Source organism: Pteronotus mesoamericanus, unplaced genomic scaffold (assembly GCF_021234165.1).
Source record: "Pteronotus mesoamericanus isolate MK-2021 breed Mesoamerican mustached bat unplaced genomic scaffold, CSHL_Meso_final scaffold_232, whole genome shotgun sequence".
In the NCBI taxonomy this organism is placed as follows: domain Eukaryota; kingdom Metazoa; phylum Chordata; class Mammalia; order Chiroptera; family Mormoopidae; genus Pteronotus; species Pteronotus mesoamericanus.
In genome coordinates, this window is record NW_026555311.1 from 5115929 (window position 1) to 5133154 (window position 17226).

At 39.3% G+C, this 17226-nt stretch overlaps 1 protein-coding gene across 1 annotated transcript in view; it reads right to left on the minus strand.

Annotated features, from left to right (window-relative positions):
• The window catches only part of EGF (epidermal growth factor), a 94522-nt gene extending 83099 nt beyond the window's left edge, over nt 1–11423 (minus strand). Inside the window, exon 1 of the mRNA XM_054591621.1 lies at nt 10846–11423. Coding sequence (XP_054447596.1) covers nt 10846–10960 — 115 coding nt within the window. The 5' untranslated portion in view covers nt 10961–11423. The remainder of the gene's footprint in view (nt 1–10845) is intronic.
• Between the last annotated feature and the right edge of the window lie 5803 nt (nt 11424–17226).

The following is a 17226-nucleotide window of genomic DNA, read 5'->3' on the forward strand; positions in this document are numbered from 1 at the left end:
CATGCGGCTTTCCACATGTTCTTTTACCGATGTTTTACCACAGCAGGAAGCAAAAGGAACACATATTTTGCTAATAATACAAGGTTTTTCCATTTTAATTATAACGTCAGAAGCCCCAAGAGAGCCATCTAACTTTTTATTATAGTAAATGTAGTCTTAAATATCATAACTTTGAACACATCTGTAAAAATCATAAAATTGTTTTCACATTCTGAATACTTATTTTTCAACAATCTTGTTTGTCCTGTTAGCTTCATATTACCATTAACTAACATTTTGAAGCAAATTTTACACTTGCTGTGGTTCATTACTACTAATAATCAAGTCCATTTTGAAGGCTGTCTTTTTAACTTCTCTTTTTCCTTTCCTTTTTTTTTTTTTTTGTCTACTCTAGAGAGATTTACACTGATTTTACCTCTTACGCTGTCAACAAAGAGCTTATTCTAGGAATAAAAGAGGGGTCAGTGTTGTCCTTCCCTTACTATTCTCTTGGACTTGCACTGGTAGCTGCAATCTTTAGTTCCTTTGTAAGAAGGGTTTTGAGCCACTTTTTGGATTTTGTAAGAGTTGGCTTTGCTAAATCCAACTGATGCATGGTTTGTAAGTCATCAGGTAAACTGGAGCACAGCCCACGCCGGAGCCCGTGAGCTGGGAGCCTGCCCGGGCCCTCAGGAGGCCATTGGCGTCTGGGTCAGTGATGTTACCACTGTCAGCCCAAACACAACCCTGATGTAGAATAAAATTTGGTTAATTGATTTGAATTAATATATTGTTATAATTTATGCAAATGGAAATCTCAGTCTTACTTACAAGGTGCTTTCAACATAAAGAACTGGATATAGTAAGAGACTTTCTCTTTTTTTTGTATTTTATTTAATCTTTATTCTATTTTTTTCAATTACCTTTTAGCCCCTTATGCCTTCCTCCCCTCAGCAATCAAGACTTGCCCAACTTAATATTATTAATACTTTTCAGTATTAAGGACTGATCATTACATGGGTGGGTATTCAACAGTCATCCATGGGGGTGACATGTGTGTGGAAAATTTTGTAAAATAAGGGCCCAGGGTCCTGAGTTCTAGGTCTCATAGGATCCTGATGACTTACTTCATTTCCCTCAACCCATCTTCTGTAACATGAGGCGGTTGGGTTAGAGGATCCTGAATGTCCCTTCTTACCTATCATTTGTCAAGTCAATCCCCATCCTGCCTGTCTTACCAAATACTTTCCTTGTTTGCAACACTTTGTAAAGAAATGATAAACTCATAAACAGATGTTATTCACCCTAATTCCTGTCTTCTGTGAAATGTTTTCTTCTCTCTGCTTCTCTAAACTTCAAATAACAAATCAATAGGGTGAACATGAGCTCTGCTGAAGGAAATAAAACAATAATGTAAAACAAACAACCCCCTCAAAGTGACACTGAAGGCTCAATTCTCTGAAGGAAATCTAAGAATTAATAAATTGATTAAATCTGTAAAAAATTTCTTAGAAGTTCAAAATCTGTTGTGAATCTCATTTGTAATAACACAATTATCTTCTCTTCTTTTTAACTTTAAAATAATGTTGCTCAACTGAAAGATTAAACAAATTAAGCATTTGCCTATAAATACCACATTCTGAGTGTTCCTACACAAATAGACCAAAAAAAAAAAATATTAAGAACTGTTGGAGTTTAAATGTTTTCTGAATCCAATTCCATTGTTCTCATTAATCCCACCCTGGCCAGAGCCGTATTCTGTGCCCCAGCTGTATGTTTAGCTATATAAATACAGAGAGAAACTATTTTATATCATTTTCTTGAAATGTTGAGAGCAAATGTGACAAATAGTAAGAATAATTACTTAGAAAAAATAATTAATTGAAGACTTTGTGCTACAGTTTGTCATCAAGGATAACAGTATTTCTGAAGCCTATATAATTTTATTAACCAATTTCACTCCCAATAAAAAATAAATAAATACATAGCCCTGGCTGGTGTGGCTCAGTGGACTGAGTGCCAGATTGCAAAGCAAAGGGCCGCTGGTTTGATCCCAGTCAGGGCACATGCCTGGGTTGTGGGCCAGGTCCCCAGTAGGGGGGCACATGAGAAGCAACCACACATTGATATTTCTTTCCCTCTCTTACTCCCTCCCTTCCCCTCTCTCTATAAATAAATAAATAAATAAATAAATAACACATCACAGAGAACACCCTGCATAAGCTCCTTGTTAGGACTTGCCTTATCCTAAGAAACCAACTTTAGATTTCTCTAAGCATCATTGATAATTTGCAAAGTAGGGTTAGAAAAGTTACAAAAAGCAAAGATGTTTTTAATGTCTCAGTTTATGGGCTCTGGTGGAGAATAACAGCTAAAATTTACTGGAAACTCACTATGTCAGGTAAGATTCTAAGCTTCTTATATGAATTTATTTAATCTTCATAACAATCTTATAAGGTAAGTACTAGCAGTTCATATCAGCTATATAATTGGATCCTATTAACTTCAAAAGCTGAGGCCTAGCACAACCTGCTGCCTAGTGCTTAGTGCATTGACTAAGGGTGAGAGGACACTTTCATGCAAAGTTAAGGTAACAAGCAAGTGTGACAGAACCACTTGCTTAAAACTCCTCCACTATTTATTGTGACAAGATCAATCCACTTATGTAGAGCATGAACCACAATTTATTCTGTATAAAATTTATCCTTTGTTTCAAACATGGCATTTGATACTGTCTGCTGAAAGTAATAAAGCCTGGTCATTTCATGTGCATCAACATAGCTTATGTTACAGAAAGACATCCACTCACAGTGTGCTTCTGTTTAGCTTTCTGTTCCAGAAGATAAAACAAGGACGGGCAAAAGTAAGTTTACAGTTATAGTACACGAAACGCAGTGTATCCTGATTTCCTTCCTTCCTTCCTTCCTTCCTTCCTTCCTTCCTTCCTTCCTTCCTTCCTTCCTTCCTTCCTTCCTTCCTTCCTCATATTATTTATTAACCTCATTTTGCCCACCTCTGCATAACAATATTGAACGACATTCGCCTATCATTCCCTCTTGAATGTTGTCAGGTGCTTTTTAAATGCATTGAGATTCTATATTGACATTTTTGTCATGTAACTTTTTTTCTTCTTATGTGTAATCTTTACCACAATTCATCAGAATAACCAAGAAATATAAGTTCCAGTCAATTTTTCAGATCTGTTTTCAAACCTAAGCCTTTTGATCCACTTGGAGCTTTTTAAATTCTCAATAATTTTGCTTAAATCTAAAAGACATACATTTCCACATACTGGGTAAATTAAGATTAAGATTAATAACAGTAACCATTACAACTTCCCTGCACAACAAGGAGAGTTTTTATTCCTTTGTATTGAAAATTTATAATAAATAGAATAACTGTATGCTTCAGAGGGAAGCAGAAAATACCAGAAGATCTCCCTGGTAGCTTCTGTCTCTGGGCATGTTTTTAAATTTCATAAGGGAAGCACCCAAAATACACAGGGTTGGTGTCAGCAGCCATATATTATGACAGTGTTGAGTTTCATTGATTTTTTTTGTCTTTGATCTGTTTATACAATAATGGAGTCTCTGGAAGAAAAAAGATCTTTCTTTAAGTGTTAGAAATTTTAACCAGAAGAGTGTTGAAGTGAAAGAAATAACACACTGTTTCTCCACTGACACACCATGTGCTGAAGAACAAGGCAGCTGCCATGACGTTGTTAGAACTGTCAGTATCCTAGCAACCATCTCCTCACAAAAAGAACCACCTCATGATGAAATCCACTTACTGCACACAAAGCTGGTCTGTAGCACCATGACAGGCTGTTCTGAATGGAAGAAGAAGGTAGGCCTTTTCCCTGAAAAGCCTTTTCTCTCCTGCCATGGAGAGGGGGTTTTGCAAATCAGTGCTTACCATGGATCACTGTCACAGAAGTCTGCTGCTTCTCAAATGCCTTCACACTCACACAAATTCCAGTGTATTAAGTATCCTGGGAAATACTTGGAAACCCTGGACACTGAGAGACATTCATACGGTTTGCCAAGTTTGGGAGAATCAGAAAATCAAGGTCATAAGTGAGAATAGACTCACACACCAATTCAAACTCCAGGTTTAGAAAGAAGGTCAAAGGTGATGAAAACAGAAGAGTCTGCCTTATATTTGGCTAAATGACTGAACTTTCTATACATTACTAATCTCCAGCATCAAAGGCAAGCTTTGAATGATAACATAAAGGAAAAAAAACTCCAAAAGAAAGACATTTACATGCATTATTCCAAAATTGCTTTCAAAGGTTAATAACATTGTCCCTGTAAAATAAAATAGAAATGTCTTTTCAAATGCAGGGAGATCTTTCAAGAAGTGTAAAAGTCTCTTCTATTTAATGTAACTTTTTTCTTTTTCTACACCTGACAAAAACATTGCTAATTCTTTGAGGCCCTGATCTCAGTCATTGTCTTGCGGACCCCAGCAAGTGGATGGGCCTGGAACGGTCTGCTGCAAAGCCGTTATCTATTAACACTTTAATGAAGAAGCTACACAAAATGAACTTGCATTCTTGGTTCACCTAAAATCCAGGTAATACTTCCTTCATGGTGAGTAGTGTAATCATTCTGGATAAAGCATTGATGTGATGGCAAGAAAGAAATAGACAATGGGGACAATTATGTTCCAATGGTCAAGGTTTTTGTCGTCATTTTGTTGCTGCTGTTCCTGGTTCCTTCTTAAAATTAATTCTACTTCTAACATTAGAAACAATAACATAATTAAACTAACATTTTGTTCCCTAGCTCTAGGACTTCCTCAAATTTGGAGTAATAACTAAAACTAAACTCAACATGAAGCTGCTTCATAGAATTTGAGAATTTCTTGAAAAATATTTAGACATTCTTTGAAAGAAAGTACCTTCTTTAAAACTAAGCTGAACATTCTGAAGAATCTCTCCTATGCAGTAGTTTCCAGCTGTTGAGGCTAGTTATTGAGTCTTTAAATTTTTTTTGTTCATAACAAGTTTACAAAAACTACATTGTTAAAATAATTGCTGAAATACCTTAGATCAGGAAATTTATACATTGGAAAGTTACTAGTTTTTTCTCCTGGTTTTCTCCACTATAATCAAAGTGACTAAAAAGTTAAGAATGTTAAACATTCTTAAAGTTAGAAGTCTTATTTTGCAGGTAAGAAATTTTTGTAACCTTTTGTCTAAAGACTAATGTTTGATTTTTTAACTATCTGGATTTAGAAACGACATATAAATCAATCTAAATAAAGTAGTACAATGAAATCTACAAGTCAATGTCAAAAGTAAGAGAGGAGATATAATGAGTGATTCGCAGTCTAAACTATTTGGTACCCCTAGTAGTTGACCACTGACTGAGGAATATTCTGCTTCTCTCACCTTCCTCCACTGGTGGATCTCATCTGACCTCTTCTACCTCCAGCCACATCTCTGTGAGCGCACAGTGTTTCTGGAAGACGGACCCCACTACTTGCCTTCATTGTACCATTTCACCTAAAATGGGTCTGGCCTCCTCATTTTCCTCAGTACAGGATCAATCTCTAACTTTTCATAAGACCCTCTTTAAGGAATGGGTATAACAGGAAAGAACAACACATAGAATACCTTACAATCTCTGGCCAGCACCAAAGCTATGACCATCTATTTTGATGTCAGTGTCCTGCCTCATTTCTGACGTGTGCAGGAGGCCAAAGAAAGCCCCTCCCCAACTGTGGAATTCCTTCATAGCCCGAGCATACAGGAAAATGTCTTCTCTCCAGATAATTTCCCACCACGTGGGACCTACCTTTGAAAAACTTTGCTTCTGTCTCAAAAGTAACATTCTCCCATTGTAGAGAGAAAAAATAAAAATTTGGTTTAAAACCATGGACAGAATTTTCTTCTAAGAAACAATTATTTTGTTTATTAAAATACTTCAGTATTCTATTTTGTCATTTTTAGGGTTTGTTTTTGTTTCTTTTTTTTTTTTTTTTTCATTTAAAAAAAGAGGCCCAGGATATGATCAGGAAAATAGAAGTGGAAGAGGAGGAAGAAATCTAAAATGTTCTGCATGAGTATGTAGGTCTTCTGAAATAGATCAAGGGGCCGAGAAAAGAGGGCTTGGTGCAAGTCAACCTCACCAAAGTCAGCCAGGATGGCAAAAGGCTGGCACCCAAGAAAGATGGCTGGTAAGTCTTCCCACAGAGAACAATCAGTTAAAATTTAAGAACAAGAATGAATTAAGAACAAGAATGAAAAATAGTTGTTTAATGTGCTGGATCAGGATGTGGCCAGGATTTTTTTGCCCCAAACTTTCAGTTAAAGCCTATCCCCTCACGGCTCATAGCAGTGGCTCTTTCTAGAAGTAAACCAGGGTTGTGTCGGCATGAGGTTGTGAAGGGTGGGGAAGGAACGGTACAGGATGGAAGCGAGGCTCGTGGAAGGTCAGTAATTCAGAGGAAGGTCCAGCAGGAACACGAGAGCCTTCCCTTCCACGTCAGCACTCCCATGCCCAGAAATCCTCTGTCTTAGGAGAGACACTCTGGGTTTCCTCAGGACATAGCCTGAAGGCAAAGGCCATTTTTATTTTAAAATTCTAAGATGTGGTGACTCCAGCACCATGGAGTCTTGAAATTCCTGAAATCCTAGCCCATCTTTAGGAGTGTGGTCTCTCTTCCTGGTCCTCATGAGAGAATCTCAGCACATTTTTATGTCTTCCATTACACACTCTGAGAAAAGTCATTCACTATGAAGAACTCCCCTTTACTTGGCAGAAAAAAAGAAAAAGAAAAAGCAATCCTTTTGCTTATCTCTTCATGCCTAAGCGAAAGGAGCTAAGAGCCAGGAAGAATAAAGTATTTGCTCCATCATTTTATTACTTCTCTAGAACAGTCTCTATCAAATAGGATGCATATCACTTACAGACTGTAAGAAGGTTCACTATTGTATGGAAAGAAAATATTAGAAATATTATGTGTTGTGTAATGTTCATAATAGTAGTATATGTAACAGGTAGCTGATAAATATACATACATATTGAAAGCGTATGTCCATATTTTAATTTTTTATAGATGGAATGGAGTTAGGACTGACTGCTGATATAAAAATAAACCATTCATATTAAACAAGAAATTATTTCAAATGGATATTAATGAAGGCTAATTTTAAACCAAAATGCTACATTTATTTTAATAGGAAACAATCAATTATTTGCTCTACTGTTAACACAAAAAATTCTCACCTTCTGACTGCTAAATTGAATGTCATATATTTGAAAAACTCCATACGAGCCCCAAAATATAAATTCATTTAAAGAATTATTATATATGCCTTCAACATCTTTTAAAAATTGTAGAGAAATGGGTTCCAAATAAGAAGCAAAATATATATGAAATTTAAATTATCACTTTCAAGTGCCTTGTTTTTGCTGCCATTGTCAAATAAAATTATTACTGGTAAGAAATTTAACAAGTATATTTAATTTGCAGTCAGTGGAATTTTTTATCTGTTGGTATCACAGAAAGACAAACATTGGACCTGCAGTTCCACAAGGACATTTACTCAAATTGGTTTGATAAGTTTTTGTATTTTTAATAAACATTACTTTGAGTCATGAAAATATAAGCTATGAATGTTAAAATTATCTCCACTACAATTTTTAATATTGTGAAGCTATCTCAGATTTTTCAATGTGGTATTTCCCAAGTATAAAAAAATCTCAATTATTACAGAAGAAACCAAGCCACGTGTAGAAAATATTCATACAATTACCACCAATAAAAATTATTTTAACAGTAATAAAAATGTTAATAGCAGCTACGATTTACTGAGTGCCAACTACAGGCCAGGCTCTGTTGCATGCACTCTATGTGTACTGACTTAGTGGTCTTAAACTGAGGCTGCCCATTACCAAGGGAGAATAATGAAGAAAATGATGCCTGGATTCACCCCCCAGAAGACACTTTGACTCAGATATGTCACAGTCAGTATTTAACTAATTATTAATAGGAATGGGGAGCAAAGGGACTGAAACTTTGAGCTTTATAAACTGGGGAGCATAAGCCTATTTGCTCCATCAGGAAGCTACAGTTTTATACCCCAGGGGATCAATAAACTGGATTGCTGGGGGCAGAGGGAGGCCCTGGACCATAGAGGCCTGTCAGTTGGCTAACTTAGTGCCCCATGATCCCTCCTGCAGCCAGCTCTAAGGCTTGACCTGTACTTATTCTTTACCTTTTATTTTACCAAGAAAGTTCATGCAAATAATGCAGGTACAGACAGCAAACAGGAACTGTTCCTTTTTTCAACTGATATTTCCCCTCCAGGGCAAATAGGCTTAGTTCTGAAGCCACTTGCCAGCAGTTTTCTTTACTGCTCTTCTTGCCTACTATAGCTCAAACAGAAGCTCACAGAATACTCAGTTGATTTAAAACAACAACAGTAACAACAACAACAACAACAACAGGAGGGGCAGGGTGGGTGGATAATGAAAGAAAACCCAATTCTGTATTATCACTTGGTTTATCTGGCTAGCAGTCACATGAGTGACAATCTTGCATAAAGTTACCCGAATCTTGTCGGACCACAAAGCATTCTTTCTGCTGGATCAGGCTGGCCAGAGGTTGTCTGCCTCAATGCCAAGGGCAAGAAATAAGACAAGTAGGATTTAATGGTGGGGGCGGGGGGAGGGTGATGATGGCACCATATCTATTTAGAAAGGAGAAATACTATCCTCTGAAATGCAACGGGCATAGGGTGTGATCCAAGCAGTTATCAGCTAACAGGAGACGTGGACTGTAAAGTAGGGGGTTTAAACCAGCGACATGCAAGGATCAAAGTAGCAAAGAGGCAGAGTCACAAGGAGGCACCCAGACATTCCACACCACGTGAGGTCTGCGGCCTGCCACTGCACTGTTCCAATGAGGCATCTCAGGGTGTGATTTGATCAAAGAAATTTAGCCAAGTCATGGAGCCAAGAGGACATTTATTGAGCACAGTCTGTTAGCCTCTGTGCTAGGGGCATTGCAGGTGGTATTTCATGTGATCCCTGTAACAATCCTGAAAGGGGAAGTATTATTCCCCACAGTATTCTAGTATAACTCAAGTATCCAGTAGGTAGCACGGATTTGAAATGAAATGTATTTGCCTGTAAAACCTGTGTTCCTGCCACTCTGAGACAGCGCCCTTAACTCCTTGTCTCTGTCCTGGCCTTCAGGTTTACTTGGGGCATTCAGCCCCATAAGGACACGTCTGAGCCGCGGGCAGGAGTGATGGGGAGCACAACTTCACTTGCTAGGAGGAATCGGGTTGTTCCAGAGATTGTAAAGCTATGTGTAAAAGTTCATTTCTACTGGTTTTTTCCGTCTCAAGTTCTGCTCTGTGGCTGGCTCCCACCATCTCCCCTCACGTCCCATGCAAATGGTAGTGACTGACTCTAGTTGTTTGCCAGCTACTCTCAGGACATCAGGACAGTTCACCCACCCCAGGGAAGCTCCAGGCCAGTCGACATGTCTGTGTCCAAAAGTTTTCACTTCTGCCCCCAACAGCTGAGCAACAAGCTTGAGAGGTCTTTTTTTTTTTTTTTTTTTTTTTTTTTGTCTTTAGTCACTCACTTTTGTTGCTGTTTTCTAAAACTGTGATCGGCAATTCAAGGAAAGACTCCTCATTCATTCAGCATGATTTACTGAGCACATGACACAAATATGGAAATGTTCCAGCTTCCGTGGTCATCGAGATCATGAGAATTTGGCCCTTTCTTCCGATACCTAGGGTTCTGTTCACCTGGTCTGCTCTAACAGCCAGTAAGACACTATACCAGCACGAGAGCGGGGCCTGGAGACAGAGTCCCGAGACTCAGAGCGGGAGCACCTGACTTCCCCGTACCTTCCTTCATGAGAGAGCCAGGCCAGGAGCCCGACGTCAGCGGTCTGGCTCAGAACTGTTCTCTTTATTCCCTCTGCTTTCTGCTGCCTTCCAGAGATTTCTCTCCTGGAAACTTTACTATGATTTTCTCAGTTTTTCTCTTTTTGAGGGCCAGATCCCTTCTCAAAAAGGCAAAATGGCAAGAAAAGAATGTCAGGGCAGTTCATGCTCTGTAATGGATGAAAAGGGATGTCATAAAGTGAATCAAAAGTGAGAGAGAGAGAGGTCTTTTTCAGGCAATGTCCTTAAGCAGGATTTTTATTTTGCATTCAGTACAACTCTCCCTTCTTCTGAATTAAAAACCCACTTAATATGGGAGGGGCATGTGGCATATTGTTATTTCTTAGCAGTTCTCAAAGTGACGATGCACCTGTCACTAAAAACCTGGAGCTGTGTCAGAGCTTCAGAAAGGAAAGAGTGGGGCGGAAGGGCAGGCAGTGCAAGGTGAAACTTAGCTTGGCTTTCATAATAGAATCCTATTTGTTCCAAATTTTCATCCATTTCTTCACTGATGTTTTTTAGGAACTTCTGAGTTCTTACACAAAGCTATTAGAGGGTGTTTTTCTTTATGCCTCAAAGAGAGGCAGTTTAAAAAAAAAGCACTGTCTGTTTCCTTAGTTTCCAATATAAAACTGATCAACTAAGTGTTTAGTTACTCCTTATGTCAGAATAAAGATGTGAACAGAAGTGTGTAGCTAGTTTAAAATGAAACACATTTACCCCCATATGGTAGAACAGCCTGAGAATCAAGAATTTTATAGCCAGTAGCAGATTAGCTCTAACAGGCAGTAAAAAGCTATACAATCATTAGAAAACAAAAATTAAGCAAATATACATGCCCAAAGACAAATCAGAAAAGAAGTGCCCAACTTTAGGAGACAAAATGAACAGGTAGCTGAGGGCAGCTTCCAGGAAGATGTGAATTCCTTTTAGTGAAATTTACTTACCCACACAAGTAGAATCCCCATTTCCTGAGGGGCAGTTCCAGCGCTGGACTGCTGAGACACTAACAAACCCGAACTGAAAAACTGCTGGCAACAGAATGACAAGGAGGAGCAGCATGATCTTGATGGGCTTGAACTTTCAACAGAAAATAACTTGACTTTGGCGGAGCATAGCAAGGAGGGTACGTCTGCCCCAAGGCGTGCTCACCCAGCTTGGCCTGCAGCCCTGGGGCATTTTTTCCTGGGCTCTTTGCTGTTGCCCTCCACCTCCTTCTGCTTCAACTCAAGACAGTGTCCAAATGCAACCTGAAAGGGACACTCTAGGAAAGATTTCTTTATCTAAGTTTTTGGGAAACCGGTAAGAAATACCTGACATCCTTATGACACATTTCGCAATTTAACCTGCACACTCTGGAGGCCTGCCTCGGACTTCGCTGTGACAGACAGAGCCCAGCAGGCAAAGGCTGGAGGGAGGGGAAAAAAAAAAAAAGGAAAGAATTGATGGAAAGTTCCAGCCACAACACTTGATGAAGCTGAAAGAAGAAATATGGAGATCCGAGTCCTCCCCAAACACCGTTTCTCTTTTTGAAAAGTGGAGCGACTCCCCTTTCCTTTTTAAAGCCCTTTTGGCTCCACCTCCTCTTCCTTTAGTGACACTTGAGTGAGCCTGTTTGCAAATGCGAATGCAGGCAATTCCACCCGACAGGAAAGCAGGGCCGGCTGCCAAAGAAGAGATAACTGGCTACTCACCATAAATATTCTGGGCAGAACCAGGGAGAGAGCAATTAGGGTGCTGTGGAGTTGCTCCTGGTGTCCTGCAGGTAGCTGCCGCATATTAGCTATGTTTTAGTATCTTGAAGGATGGAGAGAAAGTTAAACCACGCTGTATAAATCCGTGGTGAGCAACACTGCTGATAACTCAGACTTACAGTAGTGGATCATTCACTTGAGCAATACTAAAGAAAATTTACCTTCAGTTCATTCTTTGAACTAAATGTCAACACTGGTGCTCATTCCTGGAGCTTAATCTTTTTTCTCTCTCCTGTATATTTTATAGCGGAATTTGAAAGATTATTCTTTCCAAATCAAAGGGAAATCCCTGGAGCCAAATGAAGAGGCACAGTATGCACAGACACCTTTTCTTTCAGCATGTGCATAATAAAATATCGTGAGGGGCCAGGAGAGCAGGGAAAGGAGTGGATTGTTATTATGGAACCATGTTGGAAAAAATAAGCTAATAGTGCAAAATCTGGGAAGCATTGGAAATCCAGCAAAGCTGACTGGTCTTCCTTCCTGAACAATGTAGGCTATCTTTTCACATAGTGATAGAAAACAAAAACTTGAAGTATCAATTAGCTGTCTCCTTGGCCACTTTCTACTTGGAGCAAGCAACAGCACTTATTTTTTCAGAAGTATATCCCGGACCCCAAAATATCTAGGTCAGGCAAACCATTTGCACCAAATTTGATGAACAATGGAAATTTCTGCCAGTTTACTTCATCCGGGAAAACAACCTTTCATTTAACTTGCCCAGAGGTAGTGTTCCAAGTGCTGGTCAAAATGTAGATAGAGCAATAGTCACAAAAATAACAGTCACACAAGTGAACATCTGCAATGGAGGAAAAGAGAACCAAGTACTGGGAACCAAGCACTGATTCCCTCTTCTCCCGTAACAGGTGTTCATTTGTGTGACTGTTATATTTGTGACTATTGCTCTGTCTACATTTTGACCAGCACTCCATTTTTTCCACTTTTACTCATTTTTAATTCCATCCTCATCATTCCTCAAATACTGGGGTCACTTTTCTGAAAGACCTAAAGCCAGGATTTCTCTGATTTCAGCCAGCCTCTGTCAGGCAGCTTCCAACCCTTATAGGAGAAGCAGGCCCTGGGGGCAGCAGAAGTCATGTGTGTGTGTGTGTTGTGGGGGCGGGGGGCACATGGAATATTCCACTGCTTTCTAGACCTCACTCAGACTCAAGACTCAGAATGAGTGTCCTCCAAATAACCTGCATTACTACCCTTGCTAATAAGCTTCCCCTTCAGCAAAATTCATTGCTAGTTTCACAGGTGACAGCAACGAAAGTGGTTAAGAGCAGCGGTTCCCAACTTTTTTGGCACCAGGGACTGGTTTTGTGAAAGAAAGTTTTTCCACGGATGAGAGGCTGGGGGAGGGGAGGTGGTTTCAGGATGATTCAAGCACATTGCATTCAAGCTCACCTCCTACTATGCGGCTGGGTCCCTAACAGGCCAGGACTGGCACCAGTCCATGGTGCAGAGGTTGGGGACCCTAGGCTTAGAGGACAGTCAAACATCTAGCTGTAGTGAGGAGAATAACAGGAACAGAAATAGGAAATACTCCGTAACTATGTTCCATTTGGGTCTGGAATTTCTCATTATTTGGGGTTGTAAAAAGGCACACTTTCCTAATGACATATCACCTGGGCTAATGTTGTCATACATGTCCTTTAAGAGAGGACCGACTCAACATGGCTGTGGTAGAAGCTGAGCCTGGTGACTGATATGAAAGATAAATCCCAGCTAATCCACAGACAATTCAGGATTGCCCACATAGCAAGTCAACAGACAGAGCCACCCCCTTTGAAAGGACTGTCAGAGATATCTAGTAAGTCTATATGCTTACTTCCAGATAAGGCTGAAACTGTCCTGAGCAAATGAATGTCCCTCTTATTTTAAAGTTGCACAGAGATCTGTTATAGCTTTATGGGTTTGAGCTGCCAAATACTTTTTAGTTTCTGAGGTTGAATCAAATCAATGAATTCATTAATTGGACAGCTATATATGATAGGACACCCTGTGGAGCTCAAGAAGTAGAATTCATGATTCCTTGAGTTCAAGTTGACTAAGAACAGCAAAAAATAGTTTATGAGTACCCGCTGATGAATGACCAGTCACCAAGTTTTCGGTGGGTGTCCTTAAAGAAGGGGAGAGTGCAACAAATTCTGTGGACTGGAACATGCAGCTAAGTTTCGTGTAATAATTAGGAAGCCTCACATTGGCCTGGAGAAGAAGGCAGGCCATGGATGTGAAGCAGAAATGGACAAAGAAATGAAATGCTTATTTATTAGATCCTTAGGTACTAAGGGGACCCAGCTGGATGGGAGGAAACCCTGCTGGCAGGTCAGTAAGAGAGTTAGACATTGATGGCAAGGAGACAGCTCTGAACGCTGTTAAGTGTGAGTGGACATCAGTAGAAAGGAGGCTATTGGGAGACACATTTATGTGACCTGGCCATCATTTTTATTGTTCAGATAAAATTTCCCTATTGAAACACTAATCTCCCTATTCTCCTGGGTCATATGTTTGCGGCACAAACATCGCCAGCATCACAACACTAACAGATTGCCCCCAATATGCCAGGCTTTATGCACACCTTTCCCACCCTCAGCACCACCTTGCAAGGTGGATATTATTGCCCATTTCACAGGACACTGAGGATCAGGAATGCTAAGAAATTTTCCCAATATCAAACATATTTATAGAGCATATGATCTCTGAAGTCATTATTCTCTCCTTATTAGACCGTGTTTTTGACCAGAGTAAATAGGCTGGGGCACCATTAAAAAAAAAAAAAAAGCAGAACTTATGATGGCTATGACTGTAGGAACCAGAAGTGACAAGACAGCGCATTTTGGTAGGAGTAACTATTGGCATTAACATCCACCTGCAGAAACAGTACTATTTCATAGGCCACGTCTATCAATAATTATCAAGTGTACCAAGACAGTTCCTCTAAGATTTTCAAGCATTTTCTTGTTTTTTAGAGACAACGTTGCTGACGTGTGTCCGGCATTCCTGTGATTCGTATGTGGCAGGAACTGTAGCAGTACTAAGGGGAAGTAATTGGGAGGGCATAGGAGTTGGCTACAAAAGGCAAATTATAATTTACCAAGATATGAATATCAGATGTAAAAGTTTTATTGAAAAAGGACCATTGTTCCGCTTGGAATTTGCCCAAATGAGTTGAAAACTTCTGTCCCCAAAAAATCTACACACGAAATATTAGCAGCTTTATCTATGGTTGCAAAAACTGGAAGCAACCAAGATGTCCTTCAATAGAAGAATGGATACACAAGTTGTGGTACTTCCATACAATGGCATATCATTCAGGAATAAAACTAAATGAACCCTTGAGACACTAAAGACATGAGAGAATCATAAATGCGTATTGCTAAGTCAAAGAAGCTAATTTGAAAGGCTGCATACTGTATGACTTAAACTATTAACATTCTGGAAAAGACAAAACTGTGAAGAGAGTGGAGTTAGGGAGAGATGAACAGGCAGAGCATAAAAGACTTTAGAGAAGTGAAACTATCCTGTGTGATATGTACAAGTGGATATATGTTCAAAATTTATCAAAACCCATAGAATGTACAGGGACTAAATCCTAATGTAAAAACAGACGTTAATTAATAATGCATCGATATTGGCTCATCAATTGTAACAAATATACTACAGTAATGTAAGGTATTGATAATAGGGGAAGTTGGGAGGAGGGGGAAGAAAGGCAATTTTTGGGGACTCTACATTTTGCACAATTTTTCTGTAAACCTAAAACTTCTTTTACAAAAAATAGTCTATTAATTTATTTAAAAGGAGAGTCACTGTCCAATTAAGTAATGCACAGATTAAGTAATACCATATTTCTACCAAATCAAATCATATTTTTATTTATTTATTTATTTATTTTCCTTTTAGGATTCTGCATATATTGGCTTTAACAATGCAGGTGAGGATGACTCGTCTTTGAACCACAGCACAAAAGATACATGCAAGTCTAGTTACCGGAAAGTTATAAGGTAGACATACTGCTCACACAAATAGGATGAAATCATATTTTTGAAAACATTTGGTAAACAAGACATAGAAGAGGAGTCCTGCCCATGCTCCATTTTTTAGCTCAGCCCACCACCAATACCTAGAAAGTTTCCTCTGAGCAGGAGGAAGAAACAAGACTTCAGAAACTGGATATAAAAAGAAGATATAATTTATAATATATAATTTATAGTTCTATGAAGCAGCAACAGAATCTTTTTTTATTTTTATTTTTTATTATTTTTATTGTATTTTTTCCATTACCATTTAGACTCCTTATATCCCCCTTCCCCCAGCAATCACCACACTGTTGTCCATGTCCGTGAGTCCTTTTTCCTTTTTGGCTCAATCCCTCCACCCCTTAACTTCCTCACCCCGCTAGCTGCCATCCTGCCCTCCATCTGTGAGTCTGTCCCCACCTCCCTTCTTAGTTCAGTTTGTTCACTGGATTCCACATATGAGTGAAATCATGTGGTATTTGTCTTTCTCTGACTGGCTTTTCACTTAGCATAATGTTATCCAGGTCCATCCATACTGTCATGAAGGGCAAAGGGGAACCCTTTTGCACTGTTGGTAGGAGTGCAGACTGGTGCAGCCCCTGTGGAAAGCAGTATGGAGGTGCCTCAAAAAAGTAAAAGTGGGTTTGTCTTTTGATCCATCAATCCCACTTCTGGGAATATATCCGAAGAAACCCAAAACACTAAGTCAAAGGAACATAAGCGCCCTATGTTCATTGCAGTGTGATTTACAATCACCAGGATACAGAAGCAACCCCAATGTCCATCAGTGGAAGAGTGTGTAAAAAGGAAGAAAACTAAATCTTTTTTAAAAAGACTCATTTTAGACTACATTGCATATATTTACATAATCTCAGTATGCCTGTTGCTTTGCAACATTGGGAGTTCTCACCAGGGGAAACCTGAAATTGCCCCCACCCTTTGACCCCCATCCCCCAGGGGGCAGGGAGAGACCAAAGAAAGAGGCCGACCAGCACAGATTGTCAGGTGACAGTTTTGTTTTTGTTTTTCTTATTTTTCCCTCCTGAAATACAGAATTTTATTTAGAAACTGGAGTAAGGGGAAAAAACCTTGTCAAGGAAGACCAGGTAGAAAATGGGTTCCCAAAAAAATGAAATTTTGGGCCAACAGAAGTCTAAAAGGCCACAAAAGAGAAAAAATACTACTCTTATTTGAACAATGGCTAGTTACTTGTATTTTCTGGCATTGCTAATCACTGAATATGGGTTGTCCTCCGAATTCCATGAAAAGCACACGCTACATAAAAATTTTTTATCACCAATACCTGCTTTCTGTACATATTTTAGTACAAGCTAGGTAGTTGGTAAGTTTAACAGACAAGGCTTGAGCTTTGCAAGAAGAGTTCATCTCTGCACCCACCTGTTTGGAATCTTCAAAGTCTCTATAGAGGCCTTACCCAGGTTCAGTCATTATGGCTGTCCAGGTGGTCTCAACAACACATTACTATCTCAAGGCTGTGTCCTGGCAACAGCTCTTCATGCAGAAATGGCGGGGGTCTCTACCATTTATT